We start from the raw sequence: 22,566 nt of genomic DNA, 5'->3' as shown, positions 1-22,566 counted from the left end.
TCTGTCTCCTGGCCTAGAAATAAACAACTACATAAGAACTCAATGAGTCAAGTACTTAGGAAGGATTAACTGATCTCTTATTATATTTGTAGCAATGCATTTAACCTCATCATTATTTTCATTTTTTTGTCCATGTGAATATAAATGACTAATAATGCTCACAGCAATATAACTGTAAATATATAGGACTTAGCAAAAATAAGTAGCATTACCATTAACATGACATATATAATCCTTTGATCCCTTGTTTACTGACTCAATAGATAATATAGATTGTTGAGCTATTGTTGAGCTATAATTTCTGTTTGTAGTTATCAAGGATCTTAACATATGCCTCAGAAACTCCACGTTGGAAAAGAGTCTTCAATTTTTCTGTAAGAAGTCAATACCTTAAGGAGGTAATCAGGAAAGTGATATCATAAGGGACTTAATAAGCTTTATCTATTTACATTCCTACTTGGGAGTGTGATACATTGTAACTTATTAGAATATTCTCATTTTTATGGAAGTTAGGAGTATATATAGATAGAGGGCAATGATGAAATTAAGGAGTGAGAGAGGAATATACTGGAAGAAAGGGAGAGGGAGAAGTGGAGTGGTGTAAATTATGTATCATAAAAAAAGAGGCAAATATAAGCTTTTACAGTGGAGGGGAAGAGGGCAGGAGAGGGTGAGTGAGTGAACCTTTTTCTCATCAGAATTGGATCAAATAGGAAATAACACGCATACTCAATAAAGGCATAGAAATCTCTCTTACCCTACAGGAAAATAGGAGGGGAATGGGATGTTGGAAGAAGGGGAGACTGATAAAAGAGAGGGCATATTGGGGTAGGGAGTGGTCATTTGCAAAATGCTTTTGAAGAGAGACAAGGTGAAAGGGGAGAGAGAATAAATGGGGAGGGGAAAATACAATTAGCAATAGTAATTGTAAGAAGTTTTTCGAAGCAACTTTCTCTGATGGAATATTATTGTTCTGGGAAATGATGAGCGGGATGCTCTCAGGAAAAAAATAATAAACCTGGAAAGTCCTCCATGAACAAAATAAAATAAACTTGTATACAAAGTAATAGCAATGTTCTGAGATGACCAGGTAAATGACTTTGTTATTCTCAGTAGTACAATCATCCATCATTACTCTGAAGGACTTATGATGAAAAACACTATCCATACCCAGAGAAAGAACTGATTGAATCTGAAATCAGATTGAAGCATGCTCTCTCTCTCTCTCTCTCTCTCTCTCTCTCTCTCCCTCTCTCCCTCTCTCCCTCTCTCTCTCTCTCCCTCTCTCCCTCTCTCCCTCTCTCCCTCTCTCCCTCTCTCCCTCTCTCCCTCTCTCCTCTCTCCTCTCTTCTTTCTCTAACAATTTTCTTGAGAGTTTTTATTTTTATTAGGGTGGGGAGATCTGTGTTTTCTTTCAGAACTTGATTTTTATGAAAATGGCTTTTATAACTTTACATGTGGTTTCTTAGTTGTTGATGGGGATAAGGGATAAAACCCAGAACACAAAAATTTTAAAAAATGTAAAAAAATTGGTTTGAATGTAACTGGAGAAAATAGTAAATAAATAAATAAATTTAAAATAATGAAAAAAGAAGTCAAATGTTTTTTATAATACACAAAGAACAAACATGGGAAGATTTTCTATACTTTGTACTTTTCAGTCAATTATGATTATAAATTATTCCCGTTAATTCATCCCCCCCAAAATAATGCTCCTGGAAGCCTCCCAATAACCAATTTGCTACCTCTCATATATGGGAATTCTGATTGTTAAGTTTTATCTGGCATTCAAGCTTAACTATAAAATTGTAAAAATGAATCTATTTTTTTCCTACAGCCCTCCCTCAAATAGAAGCAGACATTTATCTTCTTCTTCTTGAATCTTCTTGAATCTTCTTGTCTTCAGACTAATCACCTGCAATTTCTTTATTTTATGCTTATATGACAGATTCTTGAGATTTCTTATTTTCTGAAATCTATTCCATTTGTTAACATCCAAAATCAAATTTTCAAAATAACACAATACTTTAGAAAACACCGAATTCATATAAAAAGAGAAGAGAACCTTCATATTTACCTGGGAGTAGACATGCTCAGTGGAAAGTCATTGTATTTCCTTTATACATATAAAAAAAAATGAATCTACCAAGGGCATTTTGATGGTTCAGTACATAGAGCATCAGCCCTGAAGTCAGAAGGACCTGAATTCAACTCTGGCCTCAGGCACTTAACACTTCCTAGCTGTGTGACCCTAAGCAAGTCACTTAACCCCAATTGCTTTAGCTTAAAAAAAAAAATCTACTTATGTAATGTCAGAAGAATTTTCAGATCAAGATTGAATTAAAAGATAAATTTATCTCATTGACAAGATGATGTAATAAAAGAGAATTCAATTTTAGGATCTATATTAACATTGCTAAATCACTTAAACTGATTTTATTAAAAGTTTTATTTGAACAATTTATTGGAATTTTTCTTGAAAAAAAAAAAAGCGCAATAATGGAAGTTTGTTGTCCATTCATAGGTAGTAATAGAAAAGTACCTAGAGAAAGTAAAATTTTTGAAATTTAAAATTGCCAGACCTAATGAGTTAATTGAGAAGATTTCTGTCTTTCCTCCTGCAACTTAAAAAATTGAGATTATTTTTTAAATTGCTACTTTTGTGTTACATTACAAATGGTGATTATAGAGTGTGTTTTAAGTGGCAAACATGATTTAAAAGAGCAATAAAAAGAAAGCTGTAAGAATCATAAAAATTAAATTGTGTTTTACAACAATGCATAATTTTTTTTGATACCTAATATATAATATATTAAAGTAAAATTTTGGTGAAAGCAAAAAGTAAGAAATAGTTATTATTGTCATAATTCCAATGACAGTGAATGGTGGCTCCAATGACATTTAACAGATGTTCCATTTTTTTAAGTAACAGCTGCTTAGTGCATTCATTGTATCAAGTTAATGATCTGCTGGTTTTATTTCACTTCACAGATAAATTAGTATACTTACTTAAAAAAATATGAACACATAACTTTTCAGGATAAATATATAAGAAAAATTAAGTTATTGTTGTTATAAAATGATATATTTTTAAATTAATAGATCCAGGGTAAATAGAGAGTTGAATAAGTTTCGCACAGAATGACACAGATTTTAGTTGCATTTGAATTTTTAAAGATAATTTCTTTTTTCTTATATTTTTAAAGGTAAAGATGTATCTGGATTAATAAGCATAATATTAAAAACTGCTTATATTTTATATGTATGTTTTAATAATGCAAGAATCATGTATACATATATATGCATATATATATGTGTGTGTGTGTGTGTGTGTGTGTGTGTGTGTGTGTGTGTGTGCATATACAAGTGTGTATATGATATGTAAGCACCCAAAGAGAATTTGGCCTTCTAGTGTGACATGTTAGCATTCCACAAGTCTTTGGGATTTAATGCTTAATACTTCACTAATATTATATATATTTATACATATACATATAATATGTACATGTATATATGTATATGTAGTAATTGACAAAATACCTAGAACTAAATTTTTGGCACTTAATATTTCCAGATCTAATAAACAAGTAAAGAAGTTTGCTTTCTTCCTTCTTGCAATTTAAAAAATATATTTATATTATTATATAAAATTTCTACTTTTGCCTTAAAAAGAATAACATTTTCAGAATTTAAGTAATAATAAAGGAGTAGTACATGAGTCTTTAAATTTCTCTTCTTCATCTTGGACATGGAGAAAGATCTAATACAGATTAAACATACTGGATTTGGAGATAGTAAATCTATGAGTTCTAGCTTCAATAGTTATTATATTGAGAAATGTGAAAAAACACTTAGGTTTTTTTTAAATCTTATTTTCCTCACTTCTTAAAAGGCTATAATAATATTTGTACTTCTATGATTTAGTTAATTTGTGATGAAAGTACTTTGTGCATCTTGTAAAACTATACATATTTTTTATTTTATTTCTGTCATGGAGAATTCAAAGATACAATTTTATATATTGTTACTGACACTTAACTATCTGAGAAAGATAATTTATTATAAAGATTCAGTTTCCTCATCTATAGCATGACTTTAATAATATTTTTACAGAGGCTTGTTTTGAGTAGACATATATATATATATATGTATTTATATATGAAATTTTATTATTTTAAAAAGTTACCCATGATTTATACTTAAGTCTGTGTGATCTTCCATAACAGATATTTTTCTGATATATCACTATTTTCTCATTGTATAATAGAGGTAAAATTTAAGTTTTTTCATGTCTTTTAAAAAATATTGCATCCTAAATTTTATAAAAATTGATTTAGCAAAAAATATGAAGAAACGTGTGAAATCTCAAAAGTTTAAGGCAAGACTATTTTATGTAAATCACAAAACTAAGATTACATTATACATTTTGTTTTAGATGCCTTTAAAATTATCAAAGAAGCTTATTATTCTTTATCTGAAATTTTCAATCAGTGAAAAGTAATTTCACAAAGTATATTATGATTAAGCATATATATTATTATTATAAAGATAAAGCATTTTATCAATTGAATGTTTTGAAGTTTATCTTATTCATGCATGTTATAAGTACCATAAATAGTAAATAAATATTACATATTATTTTAACTTCATGGCATCATCATTATAGCTTCACTGTTCATTCATTTTGATTTCAAATATTGGAGTAAACGTGCCAAAACCTTTAACAAGTCTAAAAGAGGGGGCAGCTAGGTGGCTCAGTGGATAGAGCACCAGCCCTGAAGTCAGGAGGATCTGAGTTCAAGTCTGGTCTCAGATACTTACCATTTACTAGCTGTGTGATCCTGGGTAAGTGACTTAACCCCAATTACCTCAGCTTAAAAAAAAAGTCTAAAATGGATGACTATACATTTCAGCATAAATAAATTAGAAGATGGCCATACAGTACATAGTAAAAAACCTTTTAAAGTTGAAAACTCTCTAGGTATTTGATAAGTTTACTCCAATATTTGAAAGCAATATAGATGAACAATTTATTTTTAAAAATATGATATTTTTCTTTGCAATTAAGTGAACTATGTAATTATTCTATAATTGAACTTCCAAGTGCTATTGACTTTTCTAAATAATCCTGCAAATACTGTGAATGCTATCAATAAAGCACAGAAGCTAAATAAAAACAAATGCATGTGTAAACTTTAATAAAGATTGTAGATGTGGAATCTTTTGGGGTTATCATTCAATTTTTATCCCCAGAATTTATCACTGTTGGATTGATATCAATAATCTTTTGAATTTATAAAGTGGAGAATGATATAATTTAGATAGAACTCTGCATATTAGATGTGATTAGGGGATTTCTAAGAGTAAATAATTAATAGTTTTTAATTGCTAAAAGTAGATAACTAAATTAATAAAGAGTACCTGGTTACAAAATCTAATGTTTAAGACTAGAAAATATGAAGAGTGAAAAAAATCTAATTTTATAAAACTTTTCTTTCTATATACTACTTTAATACTTCTAGTGTAAATCTTCTTTTAAAAGTAGAAATCATTTAAAAAGTAACAACTATGTGCAAGATGCTGTGGTAGATGATGATGTCATAAAGGCAACATTAAGGCATATATAGTCCTCAATAAGTGTAATACTATCTATATTAAAGGATCTATGTTTTCTAGCATTGAAAATATCTGCTATATAAATTGTTTAATCCATCCAAGAATTTTATAAGACAAAGACTATTTTAGAGACAGTATGATTTAGTGGAAAAAGAGCTAGTTTCAGATTTATGATATCCTTAACCCTAACTCCTCCCTCTCTCACACTTAATGATTATATGGCCCAAGGAAAATTATTAAATCTCTTATTGCCTCAAGAAAAATTATACAATGCTGGAAAAATGCAATACTACATTGGAAGAGAGGATTTCCTTTTAGGAATTTTCATACATCAATGAAATTACATTTCTGTACCAGAAGGGGCAAAATAGTTAATCTAACATCTTTTCACAAGATCACAATTGAAAATTTTCAGTACTTTTATATTTGAGTTAATATCATACAATCTCCTGGGAGATTTTAAAGAAGAAGGGTTACAGAGTGGAAAGAATTAGAGTGGGTTTTGAATAAAAAGACCTAAAATCAAATTCTGATTACTAATAATGTTGGATAAGTCCTTGTTTCTTCTTACCTTGATCTCTATTTTCTAAAAAATGGGAATAAAAATATTTGGATTACTTACCTCAAGGACCTTTCTGAGAAGAAAAAAAAGTGATTTATAAACCTTAAAATGCTAGAGAAATGGGAGGTAACCTGTTAATTGTGGGGGAATATGAAATAGCCTACATTATATCTAGAAAAAGACAAGGCCAGCTTCTATCATATTAGGTGAATGATAGCCATTTCCTCCCTTCAGTTACACTGGTACCTTACTTCGCTACTGTACTCATCTTCATGATATGCAGTTCCATTAAATTTACACATATACCTCATTAATTTGAGATAATTGGAGAGATTACTGGAGTAACAAAAAGTAGAAGGTGAATGGAAATTGGGCATAAAATGCTGTTAATGTATTCTTTCCACTTTCTGTACATGTCTCTTCCTAAACCTTCAAAAAGAAGGAATTACTAAATACAATTGCATTTTACAAAGGCACATGATATGTTATAATTTATATTTAAAGGCCATGTTACTAATTTCCTATCAATAAAACTTTTGCTTCACTCTACACTCTGTATTTATTTATTTATTTAAAATACACATTTTATTATGAATCAAATTGGAAGAAAAAAATCAGGACAAAAGGGAAAAACCACAGGAGAGAAAAATAAAACAGAAAAAAGAAGTGAACATAGCACTTGTTGATTTACATTCAATCTCCATAGTTCTTTTTTTGAATGCAGATGGCATTTTCTAATCAAAGTTTATTTGGATTGCCTTGGATCACTGAACCACTGAGAAGAACCAAGTCTTTCATAGTTGATCCTTGTTTATTCCCCCTGTTATTTCTAGTTCTGTTTGTTTCAATTAGCATCATTTCATGTAAATATTTCAAGGTCTTTCTAAGCTTGGCTTGTTCATTGTCATCAAAAATATTCCATTACCTTAATATACCACAATTTATTCAGTCATTCTCCAATTGATGGGCATCAACTCATTTTCCATTTCTTTTCTACCACAAAAAGAGCTGCTGCAAACATTTTTGATCATGTAAATCCTTTCCTCTCCTTTGTGGTTTTCTTGGGATACATACTCAGTAATGGCACTGATAGGTCAAAGGGTGTATACAGTCTTTAGGGCATAGTTCCAAATTGCTAGGAATAAAACATTCTAAGCATGATAACCTAATCCATTTTTGGAAATGGTACTGAGCCTAGGTGGCTGGAAGTCAAAAGGTAACCTTACTATACATATATCTGCTGAAGGTTCAAAAGAAGTACCTCTGTAGTAATAATAGAGAACAGAATCCAGGAAGAGGTATATAAGCCTCTTTTCCTCTTTGATTAGAATGCTGTCATATTATGCTCTAATGATTCGTGGTAATATCCAATGTAATATAATTATCCATCACTCTTTTTAAGTTATTATTTACTTTATTCTTTGGTCCCTTTTGAAACAATGAAAGCAACGAAAACTGTGAGTGACTCAATAATAAAGACATGGTTTTGGAATAAAAGAAGGGATTTGACTACTAATAAAAACATTGAGGACTATTTCTAATAAGAGTTCTACAGCATTCTATTATGTATATTTATATATATATGTATATATGCACATACATACTTGTGCATGTGTTATACACATTTATTTCAGGTCTATATCTATATCATCTCTATGTCTATATCTATATACACATACCTATATTGTTATCTATCTCTCTTTATGAGATTAGATCTATTCTACTTTACTTCTGAGGGCAGAACTAAAACTAATAGATGTGATTTCCCAGAAGATGGATTTTTTTGCTAGAATATAAAGAAAATGTCGCCAACAATTAAAGCAACTAGCAAGTTTCTGATCAATATTTCAAGAAAAAATATTGATGACCACTTATGAAGAATCTTGTAGAGGGCATGCATGTGTTAAGTAGAGTCAAGGCTATTTCATCTCAGAGGTCCCTCCAATTGTTTCTGACTCTAAGTGACCTTTATCTTTAAAATTAGGGTGATGCTACATGGACTCTCTATTTAGGAAGATTATTGTGAATAAAGTTCTTTGAAAAAAATAACATGCTATACAAGTGATAATTAAAGAAATGTTTAGGAGCCTAGTTCAAGTGCAAAGTCATTTTGATAGGATCATTCCACATGGAATGTCTATGTACTCTGTTAGCAGTACAATCATATCATGAAATGTGGTTTGGAGAGATCATGGAGCATATGCATGCCTTCTATAGCTGATTCTTGTTGGCTAAAAATATAGTGATGAGAAGGATCTTTGATTAGTTGAAGCGGAATTCAAAAAAGCTGTCAGCTTCAACCTAGGCACTTTTGAAGATATTCTGTGTTCTCAGGAATCTCAGAGATTCATTTGCTTATATTATTCAGTGAGAAAAAAAATGCTATGAAGAGAAAGAGCTTGGGGTTTTCTTTGCTAAGGCAATCTGTTCCTATGAAAGGTATTTGGTCTTAGTCTCTGTTTTAGATAAAGTTGACTGGAATATATGATCCTGTGAATTCTGAAAGGTCAAGAGGACACTTTGGCTTCTTGGCATTCCTGAGTCGACCTGAGCTCAGGCGTACCTGCCACAAGGATTCACCTGACACTTCTTCAGCTTTGGGCTTGGTAGGACAATTACTATGTAGAAACTGAGCTAAAATGAATGCATTTCTCTCATATCTTGAGTTCATTGAGGGGAAAATATGTTCTTGGGTATGGAGGGGAATGTTTGTCCTTTAACCTTACTCTCTCATCAAAATAAAGATCACTTTTTAAAAGCTATTCAGATAGATTAGGTGATTAGACAAAACTAGGATGCTAGTCACTATTGCCCAACAATGTTATGGACACTAGTAATAATGGTTTAAGCTAATGGTGGTAGAAACCTCTTCCAGTAACCCAGAACTATAATGGCCAAATATAGCCTATCTAGCTGTGTGATAATGACTTACAGTGCTACTGTAGTCTTCAATTTAAGTTTTAGAGCTTTGGGAGAAAAAGATGAAAGGACAAATACTGTATTTACATTTTTCTACACAAAAATTACATTTGCTTGTATGTTAAACATAATAATATATATACTTTTTACCTTTCCCCATGCAATCTCAGCATCCAAATTAGCAGGCATTCCTTCAACTGCTGATCTCTTTGTCAATTCTGTATCCGTTGCTGCCAGCCACTCTGTTAAGACATTCATTTCCTTCCGCAACTTCCTTGTCAATTTCAAACATTTCTCTAACTGTTGCTTCTTTTCTGTTACCTAAAGGGAAAAAATGGCATATAAATAGCTCTATTTTCAGGGATCCTTTTACTGGGGACCAAGTTATTTCTGTTTTCACATATTCACATATTTTTATCATTTATAATTTTTGTTACCAGTTTTATAAAAATTTAAAAGAATGGCTTATTATGAATTGATAGTAAAAACAATCTACAATGAACTGGATCCCTTCTGCAGTAAGAATGTTAAAAAATCATCTTGGTTATCATAGAAAGAAATGAATGAAAGCTGCTTGCTACAATATAATGAAGACTTCATGATCAATATGAACAATTAGTGATCTCTGGTAAAGTTTTTGCTGAGAATGTATCTAATAATCCTTTCAAGGACATGTTCCTAGACACTATGTCTGGGGCTGATTCAATCAATCAATATAACGCGGGAAGTCTTTTGGGTAAATCATCACATTTCATATAAAATAAGTGATAAATTATTATGCCCTGAAACATTTATTTGGTGAGAAAACATCTCAGTTATTTGCTATGTCTCAATATGGCTTGGATACCACATAAGAGAAATCTATCTGGGTTGGCTGATGGACTGGGTCCCATTCTTTGGCATAAAATCATTCTGCTTTCAGCAACCTGCAGTCCAAGAAAAGAGAGCATTTCATTTAAATCTCTCTGTGGGAATTAATTGTGTAGGAGGAGAAAAGCTCTTTCCTTGGCTTCGTCTCTTTGGCTACCATGTTGACAGAGATGCTTCTTGAGCTTTCAACTGTTTCAGAGGCTTTGGATTTTTTTCTTGGTGTCCTACAAACATCCCCAAAATGGACGACACCAGTATTTCCATAGGAGTCAAGGTCTCTGACACAGGGCAAAATGTCAAAACCAGATTCAACATTCTATAAAAAACCCAGTAGAAAAATTTACACATAGTCAAGTGAACATCTTGAAACTTCTAAATGAAAAGATTTTTAATTACAGCTTTGGTCCCACTTCCCTGAGAGTCTATATGTTCTTGTGGGAGAAGACATTATATTCTTTTAGGGGAGAAACTTTTGTCCTAACTACCTCAACTATATTATCATGGTAAAAGTCCCATTTCTCAAAACTACTAAAGTCTGCTGATTTATATAATTATGGTGGGAGAACATGCTGGAAGTGGCTTATGAACTATACCATTAGAAAGATTCCCTCTAAAACCTCACCTTTCACTTAGCACTAACTCTTACACCCTAATAAACTTGTGAGTTTGAATTGGAGTCCATATAGTACCTCTTGCAGTGGTCCTCAAACTTTTTAAATAGGGGGCCAGTTCACTGTCCCTCAGACTGTTGGAGGAGAGGACTATAGTAAAAACAAAAACTCACACTCTGTCTCCGCCCCTCAGCCTATTTGCCATAACCCAGCGGCTGCATAAATGTCCTCAGCGGGTCGCATCTGGCCCATGGGCCATAGTTTGAGAACCTCTGCTAGGGCATCTACTACATAAAAGCAAAAGCATATAAATAGACTTGCTCTCAAGGAGCTCCTATACTAGCAAAAGCATTAATATTTAAGTAACTGAATACATATAAAATAAATACTGAATATAAAGACAGTAACTTTAGAGAAGGCTCAAATGGCTTGAAATTAGGCAGTTAGGAGGGCCTGAATCAGAAGTTGGCATTGAAGTCAATCTTCAAAGAATTCAGGTCTTTCAAGAGGCATGAGAAGAGAAAGGATATCCGGCATGAAGGGCAATCACTAGAGTATATTATTATACTATATTATTATAAAGAAACAAAAATTAAACCACTAGCAAAAGAGAGACAAAATGCTTTTTGGGAGGAGGAACTCAACTGAAAAAATCAGGAAATAAATCATGTAGAAATGGCATTTGATATGAATGCCTTGAAGGGAAGTGAAGTTACAAAGAAGTAAAGGTGAAGAAAGGCAACATTCTATTTTTGTATTGACTAATGGTTTTTCCTTTGTAGAATCAACTATTAAGAATATATGTAGGAAAGAGTATCATACCCTAATGTGGCCAGAGGGAAGGAAGGGAAAAAAGAAGAAAGGAAGGAAGGGAGAAAAGAAGAAGGAAGGAACAAAAAAAATGAAGGAAGGAAGGAATAAAGGAAAGAGGGAGGGAGAAAAAAAGAGAAGGGAGAAAGAGAGGGAAGAAGAATGTTATTGTTGTTTGTCCTTCATTCTTAAAGAGAACCATGGCATCAGAGAGGTGATGCTATGACATGCAAGTGAGTTGGATTTAAATGAGGGAGGACTGAGCAAAGTCACTGCCTCACTTTCCCCTCTAGAGCCACCAGGAAATGTAAGCTCCAAAAGGGAAGGGGTTGTTTTTGACCTTGGCTCTCAAGGATTGATCAATCCTTCAGACTCAGCCCCACTTGGCCACTGTTTGGAGCTATATTGATTCAGAGTAATATAAACAACAATTGTTTCTGTTTGGCTAGAAATCCTGAGGGAATTCCACATTTAGATTGATTAACTGATTTTGACTAGGAAAAGAAGCCCTTCTGAGTCTCATTTCTTAAACTAACCTGAATCATTGATTGGGTGTGGCCTTGGTCAAACTGAGACCAGATAAAGGCCTTAGCTTAAGAGATCAAGGTCTCCTTGGCTCTTTCCCCTCCCTCAAGGCAATTGGGGTTAAGTGACTTGCCCAGGGTCACACCTCTAGGAAGTGTTAAGTATCTGAGGACAGATTTGAACTCAGGTCCAACTGACTTCAGGGCTGGTGTTCTATCCACTGCACCACCTAGCTGTCTACATGGTGATTTTTAACAATGAGATGATTCAGGCCAGTTCCAATGACCTTGTGATGAAGAAGCCATCTACATCCAAAGAGAGGATTGTGGGAACTGAGTGAGGATCACAACATAGCATTTTCATTCTTTTTGTTTTTGTTTGCTTGCATTTTATTTTTTTCTCATTTTTTCCTTTTTAATCTGATTTTTCTTTGCAGCAAGATAATTGTATACATATGTATACATATATTGGATTTGACATATATTTTTACCATGTTTGACATATATTGGATTACTTGCTGTCTGGAGGAAAGGGTGGGGATGGGAGGAAATTGGAACACAAGATTTTATGAGGGTCAATGTTAAAAAATTGTCCATGTATGTGTTTTGAAAATAAAAAGCTTTAATTAATTTTTTTTGTTTTTTCCTTATGTTTTGAATATGAATATAATTGCAGAAAAGTAGAGGACTGGTTATTGTGCTTAGGCCTTATTGTACAAACACATAGTCTTTCAATTACTCTGAATGGCTGAAATCTGAGTCTCCCTCTGCATACAGGACCATCTCCAGTCATTTTGATCTATACTTTGTCACTGTGCCCAGATGGCTCTGGTGGGGAAAGTGAGGCAGGTGATCTTGTCCAGCCCTCACTTTAAATCCAATTCACTTGCATGTCATACCGCCCCCCCCCCATGTCATTGTCCACTCTGAGAAAGAAGAACAAACAATAATCTCTTGTGCCTAGCAAATGACAGGTTTTTAATCAATACATGTTGAGTTAAAATACTTCCTTTCCTCTTCTCAGAACTGGAGAATTATAATAAATCTATGTCAATAGGCATTCCTTGTGCACAGTATGAAGTTATTGGTTTCATTTTATTTTCCTTTCACATAGGGGCAGGGTGATATAGGTATCTGAATTTCATTTAAGAAATCTACATTTGCATTCATTCTAATGAGAAAGATCATGTTGAACAGTAAAACACATTAAAATCCACTCAGATTTCAGCCATTCAGAGTAACTGCAAGACTATGTGTTTGTACAATAAGGCCTAAGCACAATAACCAGTCCACTACTTTTCTGCAATTATATTCATATTCAAAACAAAAGGGGAAAAAAATGAAGAAATACTTCATAGATCTTAAAAAAAGGCATGACAAAGAATAGACTCTTTGATATGCTAACATTCAATGACATTCATTAATTCAACTTGTTAGAATATATATATATATATATATATATATATATATATATATATATATATATATATATGTAGAGAGAGAGAGAGAAAGAGAGAGAGATTACTTTTTTAAGGCTGTAAATGTTATAAGTGGGCTCTGAATTCTATTTAAACAGAGTCTAGAAGATGTACCATCAACAATAAAATCAATAAAAAAGTTAGTTGATGCAAAACCTTATATTTTTTATAGAATTAACATTTGGCAACCAATTTTTCTTTGCTATTGGTATAAAAAGGACACCAGATCTCATATTTCAAAGGAATCCTATCTTCTCAGAGACTGCCTTATCAAATCTCTATATTTTTATTTGTTTATATTATACTATATACATATATATATATATATATATATTTTTTTTAATATGTGTGTGTGGGTGTGTTTAGCTATATCTATATATCTATATAATAGGAAAGACTGCCATCTTTAGGAACTTAGAGTTTTGACACGTTTTGTATTTTTCTTTTTCTGAAGAGATCTGTTTAAAGAGTGCCACCTGCAGCATGGTTCTTTGGTATTGACTTTTTCATGAAAAACTTATTGAATTGAAGGAAATATTTTTATTGGGGTGATTCTACTAGAGCAAAAGTCAGAGGTTAAAGGCAAATAATTTTAACATAATATAAAAAGGCATGTTATCCAATAACATTGAATATGATTAAATTTCTACCATAAATACATTTCCATATACAGGGAAATGATGTTTAAATGCTTCAAAGTAGAATTTTTATGAACTGGAAATTAATTTTAATAAACAACAGAAACAAAAGCTAAGTGCTGAAGTGAAACTGAACAAAACCCAAGAGCAAAATCTCAGAAAGTCATATAAAATTATGCATTTAAAAATGCTTAATTATTTTATATATATACTTTAAAAATTTTATCTTAAAAATAATTTACTGTTGCTATTAGTATCACTTTCATAAAAAGGAAACTTCTGAGGCTGAAGATTGCCTACAGGTCAAAATGATGGCTTTTCTGAAGGGTAAAAATATTTAGTGCACAGAACTTTTTAATAAGATAAATATATATACATATGTATTCTATAATCAGTTTTAAAAATACTTTTATTTGAAATTCTTTGATTTTCATTTTGTTGCTACATTTTTATGAGCATGTTATGTTTAATGAGTTCCTTTAGAACTTTCTTTTCATAACATTACTATGACACACAAATTAAAATAAATATTAAATGGCATATCTACATTAACAAGAATAAATAGAACATTAAATCTTTCTAAGACATAATTATGTATAACATTGTGCATTTAAATGAACTTAATAGTGAGATAACAAATAAAAGTAAATGTATGTAAGGGAATAATTACATCATGTTTTACCTTAAATGTTCTCTTTCAAAGTCAAAGTTATTCATCAGTCAATTTAGTGAATTAAAACTGTTCAAGAAAAGGTCATGATAAAGAAATAGAAAATATAAATGAGCATTTAAAACACATTTTCTCAACAAAAAGTATACGTTGTCATGTATAGTTAATACAAAAAGACCCATTCAGACTGTAAAATAGGAAAAGAATGTTACAGTTTCTCTAGATAAATTCAGTCTTAGCATTTCTTATATAAATTAGAGATTTTCTCTGAGACATGAACATAAGAAAGAAATTTCTATAATGCTATGAATTTCTTGACAGCTGAGGTTGATAAATGTTAAAATGTGTACAATTAAGTAATTTCCTTGAATAGAAGGAAGAATCTCTTGACAAGTATTAAGTGTGGTCTTTCCTGAAAGCAGAGATGAACAAAATGACCTGCTATCATTCCTTCTCGTTTTTATACCCATTCATTTTAGTAAAACATTAATGAGAATGATCTATACTTGTACTGAGGTTTTCCTTGTTGATAATAAAATAACTGGTAGATTTTCACATGAAGTTTTATAGCAGAACATATGTTGCAGTTATAGAAGTTTCTAAATGTATAGGATAGACAACAGCCCAACCATTGTCTATTGTTTACTGATTAAAATGGGAAAAAAAAAAAAAAAAAAGCTATTGTATTGTTAGAACAAAACAAAGGCCTAAAAGTTCTCTTCAACAAATTGTCTGTCTTGAATATCTTAAGATTATACAACCTTTCCTGATAAAAACAAACAATAAAACTTTGTTGAATGAGTTTATTTACAGTAGAAAAAAAAGCATAAAATGAATTATGTGATGGCTTGGGGTGTCTATCTTGTGTAGAAAGATATCTTGCAAAGAGTCAAAATGGAAAACCAATTGTCCAGATAACCCTTCATGTAATCTTAACAATAATAATAGCTTCCAGTCATATGGCTTTTACTATATGTCATGTACTGTATTAAGCATTTTATAAAAGCATCTCTTATGATCTTCACAAAACTCTGGGATGTAAATGATGTTATAATCCCCATTATATAATTGAAGAAACTGAAGCAAAAAGACATTAAATAATTTTCCTAGAGTCATATAGCTAGTACATGAGACAGAATTTGGACTCAGGTCTTACTTCCAGACACTGTACTCTATCCACTGAGTGACAATGGCTTCATTTATATATGATTTACTTGACATTTCATGCAGGAAAAAAAAACCCTGGCCTCAATACACACACAAATGAATGGTAAGTACTATGTAGACTAGGGTGTACCATTACATGAGCAAGAATAATCTATTTATCATATGATTTGATTAGATGCAGCACATTGACACTTGGTCTAGATTTGAATAAGAGGAAAGTGAAATGGATTGTATTTGGGAAAATGTGCAGTGCATGCAAGGATCTTCAGCTACACTATTCCATAAAATCACATATTTTTAGCAATAATATTTTACTTATGATAGCGGATAAATTTAATTCATAGTACATGGAATGACAGGATAAAAGTGAAAGTGATTGGATCTTGATTGATCTATATGGAGAGCTGCATGGTAGGAACAAATATACTGTAGCATATTGCCAACAATGGCTTGCCTGCAAAAAAGAGGAATAATATATCTAGGAAATATATAATAGATAACAAAAAGAAGATGGTTGGTCATGTAACAAAACTAATAGATAAAAGATATACAACCTGGGAATTATAGTAGTTCCATGAAATGTTAAAATATTTTAGAGGAAAAACCCATGTTCTATGGGTTGTCTTCTTTGTGATGAATTTATGGATTTACATGGATTAAAAAGAATTGTACAGAATGAGAACATATAACTGGGTCAAGATTTTCATCAGTGAAGGAAGTATCAACATCAATAAGATAGTGAATATATCAAAATGTTAAATATTACTACCAAAAATGGCATTTGAGCAGTATACCTCAACTCTGACACATATAGAATCAGATATTTTCCATATTAAAATAACAATATTGTTCTTCGGTAAATGTTTTTGATAGCAAAGTAAAAGTTATCTTTACTATTTCACTACTTAATTCAACTAACATATAATGCACATTTAAGCATACTGCAAAATTGCCCTTCCTAATTCCTGATGAGTTTAAATATATAATCAAGTAGTTGTGAAGCATTAGAGGCTTATTTGATTGGCAGTAAAGAAGAAGCTAGCTAGTTCTCCTTAACTGGCTCCCACCGTTCAAAAGCAGGATTGGGGTACCCTTTCCCTACCCAAATATCATTGCAACTATTTCCATATAGCAGCTCTAGAAAGGTATAGTTATCTCATGCAACAAACTTCCCCTATCATCTCTCCCAAAGGATGTAGTATTAAAGCTCTCTCAAACTCACACAGTAAAGTCCAAACCTGGATATATCTCTTCTTACCAATAACATGTACATACATATGTAGATATGTATATGCATATATATGAATAGTGAGAAAAAAAACCTTAAAATATATGTAGGCCCTTTGCATATTTAAAAAAAAGTATCTGAGATAAGGGGTGTGTGTACAAATATATATATATATATATATATATGCACATTCCTATATGTATATAATTTCTCAATGAAATACACATATATATGTTTTATACAAAAAGATCTATATCTACATAGGTTTTGTAGTCTTTGTGTAGGCATGGAATACTGTGGGGTAAAAAATTTAGTGTAGAAGACAATAGATTTGATAGCTTGTGTGACTTTTCTGAGGGCTCAGAGCCTGTTGACTTTTTCATAGAGAGATAGAGTAATTATTGGGAATGGGGGACATATAAACCACATTCTTCAGACACAATTTCTAACACAATATTAACAACTTTCTTAGGGAAATAAGAGAGAACTGGCTTAAGTAGAAAAAACAAATAGATGTTGAAAAATACTTAATACTTTTGAACTTGATCCTAACCATGAAGAAAATGGGCATAAGTTGCAAAAAAGGAATAATATATTTGCCAAATAGAAAAACAGTTTTGAATTATACTAAAATGTGCTTTAAATGCTCATATCCTTTGATAAAGGATTCTTACTTCTAGTTATATGCCACAGAATGAAAATACTTCTATATACCAAATATTTATTGCATCATTTTTCATATTAGCAAGGAATTGAAAACAAAGCAGATACCCATTAATTGGGGAATAGTTAAATAAAATGTCATACATGAATATAAGAGAATACTACTCCACTCTAAAAATGGTATGATGATTATAGAAATATAGGAAAGAATTATATTAACTGATGAAAAGTACATAGAAATAAGAAATCAATATCCATAGTGACTAAGGTTATATATGTAAAAGGAAAGAAAAAAAATAATTAAAACTGAATGATGTGAAATTATAATGAATAAACTCAACCCCAAAGAAAAGATTTGAATTTATATCTCCCTTCCTTCCTTGCAGAGGAAACTATAGAGATGGAACACTTCATGAAATGTTGGACTCAGTGTATTGGTCAGTTCAGATAAACTTTTATCATTTTTTTTCTTAATTATAAGGGATGGGTGTGTTAAGGAAAATTTGGAATACAGGTATATTACACAATAGAGGTGATGTAAAAATAAAAGATTATAAGGTAAATAAAAGTAAGACTACAAGATAGATTAATTTAAATATCTTTCAAAAGCACACATGGAAATAAATCTAATTGATTGTTTTCAATAAACTTTTCAATGAGTACTGTTCGTTAAGGGAAAAATAGGATTAATTTCGGAGGCATAATAAAGCACAGGCAAATAATTGGTAGTACTCAACACAAACCATAGCTCTAAAAATAAGAAACAAAGCTGAATTTTGTGTTACAGACCAAAGAAAAAAATTTTCAAAAGTACCTACCTTCGCACCCAAATCATTATAATGCAATTTCAAAGCAGTTAGTCTTTCATCAAGTTCTTTGGGATTTTCTGTCTGTTGTTTCTGCACAATCTGCCGACCAGTTTTTATCACGTTTTCCACCTCAGATTTCACCTCACTCAGGCTTTTGTATAATTTCTATGTCAAGACATACAACAAACAGTGCAAAGTAAAGACAATGAAAAATGATGAATTCTAACAAATAAGCAAAATGACAGACAATGTATGGTTAATCACCATTGCAGTACCATAAAATGACTATTAGTTTAAATGGTGAAGTAACTCTAACCTTATTCTCAATTTTCCATATACTTTACTGATAGTACTAATAATTATTGCCTAGATTTTCTACTGAGAAGCTTAAAACAATGAAGTCAGATATATATTTTTTCCTATTTGAAAAAAAAACAAAACACATTATTTCCTTTTCCCATTACAATTTATGTTAAGTCTCTTCCCTTTAGATTTTACCTAACAGTAGGTTTGGCATCTTTCTAAAGTAGTAATCAGGTATTCTAATTACTGGTGTACATACCTCATACTTTAAAAGAATATAAACTAACAAAAGCAGGAAGGCTGATTTAGAAAAATGCTATATAATACTCACATCTAGATTAGTACCATGTCATATCTTAATATGCACATATAGATTACAGCAATAAGGGGTTATCACATTTGAATTGAATTGTCCCTCCCCAAATTCCAGACTTATTTAAAAGAAAATCTTCTTGAAAATAAAAATAATCATAGTTTTATACATTGTTTAAAATATTTAAGTCCTTATGAAATAAAGAAAAATATGAAGAAATTATTAGTTCTAACATAATATAATTCAATTGGTTTATTTTTATTCCTCTTGATATCTTCCCTAAAACTGAACTAAATTGACAATTGCCTTGAATAATTGATTCATTTTAATTTGCCATGTTACATATATAAGTGACATACAAGTAGGGTTTTTCCTCAGTTTACATCTATTATCAAAAAACTGTTATTATTTTTAATGGCATCATTACAGATATTTCTATTGATATATCCCCTTTCTGAATATTTCAATATAATAATAGTCTCTTTTGTCTTGTGTTTTACTGTTCAAGGATAAATATAAGAACTAATGTGTGTGTGTTGTGTAGATGTATGTATGCATACATGTTTTTAATAAATGTCCTGAATAATTGAAATTTCAGCAAAAATGCAGACAAAAATCTTTTACAAACCATCTAAACCTTTTGTTGCCAAATATGTATTGAAGTAGCCAAATATCAGATTTCCTCAAAATATTTTATGCAACCAAAAGTATATTTGCATTTTTTTTTAAATTGCTGACTTTTGTTACCAGATATACATACCATGCAATGATCCAGCTGTGACTGCACTACTTCCTGTTCAACACTTTTCATTTCCAATACAGGGAATTGCATTTTCACTTCATCTAACACTTTCTTACTTTCCTCTAGACGCTGCTCAAAATTGGCTGGCTTTTGGAATAAGCGGAACTTCACAGAAACATCCTGCAATTTTTTCTGTAAAGGCAAAGTAAATTATAAAGTAAAATTTAATATTCTGGAGTTTTAAAAATGTTCAAATTTATGCCTGTAAATATTATCAATTTGTGGACCTCCCTCTAATTTATTAAGCTTTCTGTTCCCCAATATTTGCTTTTTGCCTTTTTCCTGAATATTCTTTCTTATTAAAACTGTTACAGCCTTGCATTTATTTATGCTATATGTTTACAAGGGGCAGCTAGATGTCTCAGTGCATACAATGCTCTGACTGGAGTCAGAGATATTTATGTTCAAATATAAATTCAAACACTCACTTAAAGTGTGAGGTTGGGCAAATCAGTTAACCTGTATTTGCCTTTAATCCACTACAGGAAGAAATGGCAAACTACTCCAGTATCTTTGCCAAGAAAACATCATGGACAGTGTGGGCCATGAAATCATTAAAAGTCATATATGAGTGAACAACAATTACCACATATGTTTACAGTGTAACTTCATGTCTTTTTTTTTTTCCTACCCAATCTAGACTTTAGCATAATGAATTATTTTGTTATAGTTGTTCAGTCATTTTTCATTTGTGTCTCACTTTTTTTGAAACTCATTTAGGGTTTTTCTTGGCAAAGAATTAGAGTGGTTTGATTAATAAACATTTGTTGGATGTTGAATCAGTCCTCATTTTCCAAATGAGGAAATGGTCACATGGATGAATACTATGTTTAAAATCATGCAGCTATTAGCAGGATCACTGCTCACTATATGGATGCATTTGAAAAAATTTAACAATGGAGTTTTTTGGGGAAAAGGAAGAATATACACACATATACTTTAAATGTATTCTGAATTACTAACATTTGAGCCTGACTTGTATCAGTTGCTGATTTCTGAAGTACATATGTTCACTCTGAAAACTTATCAGGATCTTTTCATCTAATCTAGTTAAAACTGGCTCCAGCCAGGTTAATGAAACTCACATCTATGTCTTCTGGGTCCAAATACAATGCTAAAATACATATGCAATAAAAACAATGAAAATGATAGAATGCTGGGATGTGAAACTAGAAGAAACTTTAAATAATATCTGATATCCCTTTATTTTACTGATTAGGAAAAGTCATCTCAAAGCAGGGAAATTATTTGTCTAAGGTAAAACAGGCATTTAGAAGAAGAATTGGGATAGGAACCCAAGTTATCTGATTCTCTATTTCCATTACATCACTGTTTGTGTTCTCTGATATGAAGTCACTCTCGATTCTTTCTTATTTGCTTCTCAAGAAAATTATATGCACATGGTAATAAAATTGCATCATTTACCTTCATTTAAAAATCTATTTATTAATACAGGAAAGACTGCATAATACAGTGTATTAAGCAATGGGTTTAGGGGTCAGGAGACATAGTTTTGAGCCTTGCCTCAGATATTAGCCATATGAGAAAGTCACTGAAAATCCATTTTTTTCACCTACAACATAGAAACACTTGATAAAAATAATAATAGCATTTATATAGCTCTTTAAACATTTTGAAGCACTTTATAAACATGTTCTTCAGTAATAGTTCAATTATATCTTGGATTTTTTTTGGCAGAGATACTGGAGTAGTTCACCTCTTTCTTCTCCAGATCACTTTAAAGATACAAAAAGTGAGACAAACAGGGTTAAGTGCTTTGCCCAGAGTACACAGCTAGTTGTGTCTAAGGCTATATTTGAACTCACAAAGATGAACTTGACTTCAGGCCCAGCACTCCATCCATTATCTCATCTAGTTGTCTATAATCTCATTTAATTTTCAAAATAACTCTAGGCTGTACCTTTTCTTGCTATTTCCATTTTATTGATGAGAAAATTAAGGCAGAAAGAATTCTAAATTATTTGATTTAGATCATACATTTTAAGTAAATGATGCTGGATATGAATTAAGGCCTTCCAATCTGTAGGTCCCCTGTACCTGCCAGGTCCCAAGATGGTTGTGAGGCTCCAAGAAGACAACATGTGTAAAGCACCTAATTTTAAATGTTATATACATTTTAGTTATTACTAGTTAATTTATATTAATTACATATACTTTAATTATGTATATAATTGTATGTTCATAATTAAATAAAACAATGTTAATATTAATATATTAATATAACCAGTCCTAGATTAGATAGTTTTGTTGAGATGCTATGCTTATATTCTTAAAATATTTTGTCCATACTTGTAAAATCATTTATCTAACATAAACCAGAATTTTGACAGAATAAAAATATTTCATTATATTCTAAAATTTTATGTGAATTCTAGGATCATTGACATACCTGTGCTACTTCAATCTGGGTAAGAACCCTCTTGGCAGTATCCTTTCCTTGGTTACGTTTCTTCATTTCTTCTAAGCTAATCTCATGGCTTGTTAAATCAGATTGGATTTTCTGTTGGGAAGAAAACATTTAATAATTAGTCTTTTGGCAGTCATTATAAAACCGTATTCATT

General features: G+C 31.3%; 1 protein-coding gene across 1 annotated transcript in view; it reads right to left on the bottom strand.

Annotated features, from left to right (window-relative positions):
- Positions 1-22,566, bottom strand: part of DMD (dystrophin) — a 2,117,885-nt gene that overhangs the window by 1,304,872 nt on the left and 790,447 nt on the right. The window contains 4 exon segments of the mRNA XM_074300855.1: positions 9,248-9,418; positions 18,575-18,730; positions 19,942-20,115; positions 22,394-22,504. Coding sequence (XP_074156956.1) covers positions 9,248-9,418; positions 18,575-18,730; positions 19,942-20,115; positions 22,394-22,504 — 612 coding nt within the window.

This window comes from Sminthopsis crassicaudata, chromosome 3 (assembly GCF_048593235.1).
Source record: "Sminthopsis crassicaudata isolate SCR6 chromosome 3, ASM4859323v1, whole genome shotgun sequence".
Classification (NCBI taxonomy): Eukaryota; Metazoa; Chordata; class Mammalia; order Dasyuromorphia; family Dasyuridae; genus Sminthopsis; species Sminthopsis crassicaudata.
This window is presented reverse-complemented; position numbering and strand designations above follow the sequence as displayed.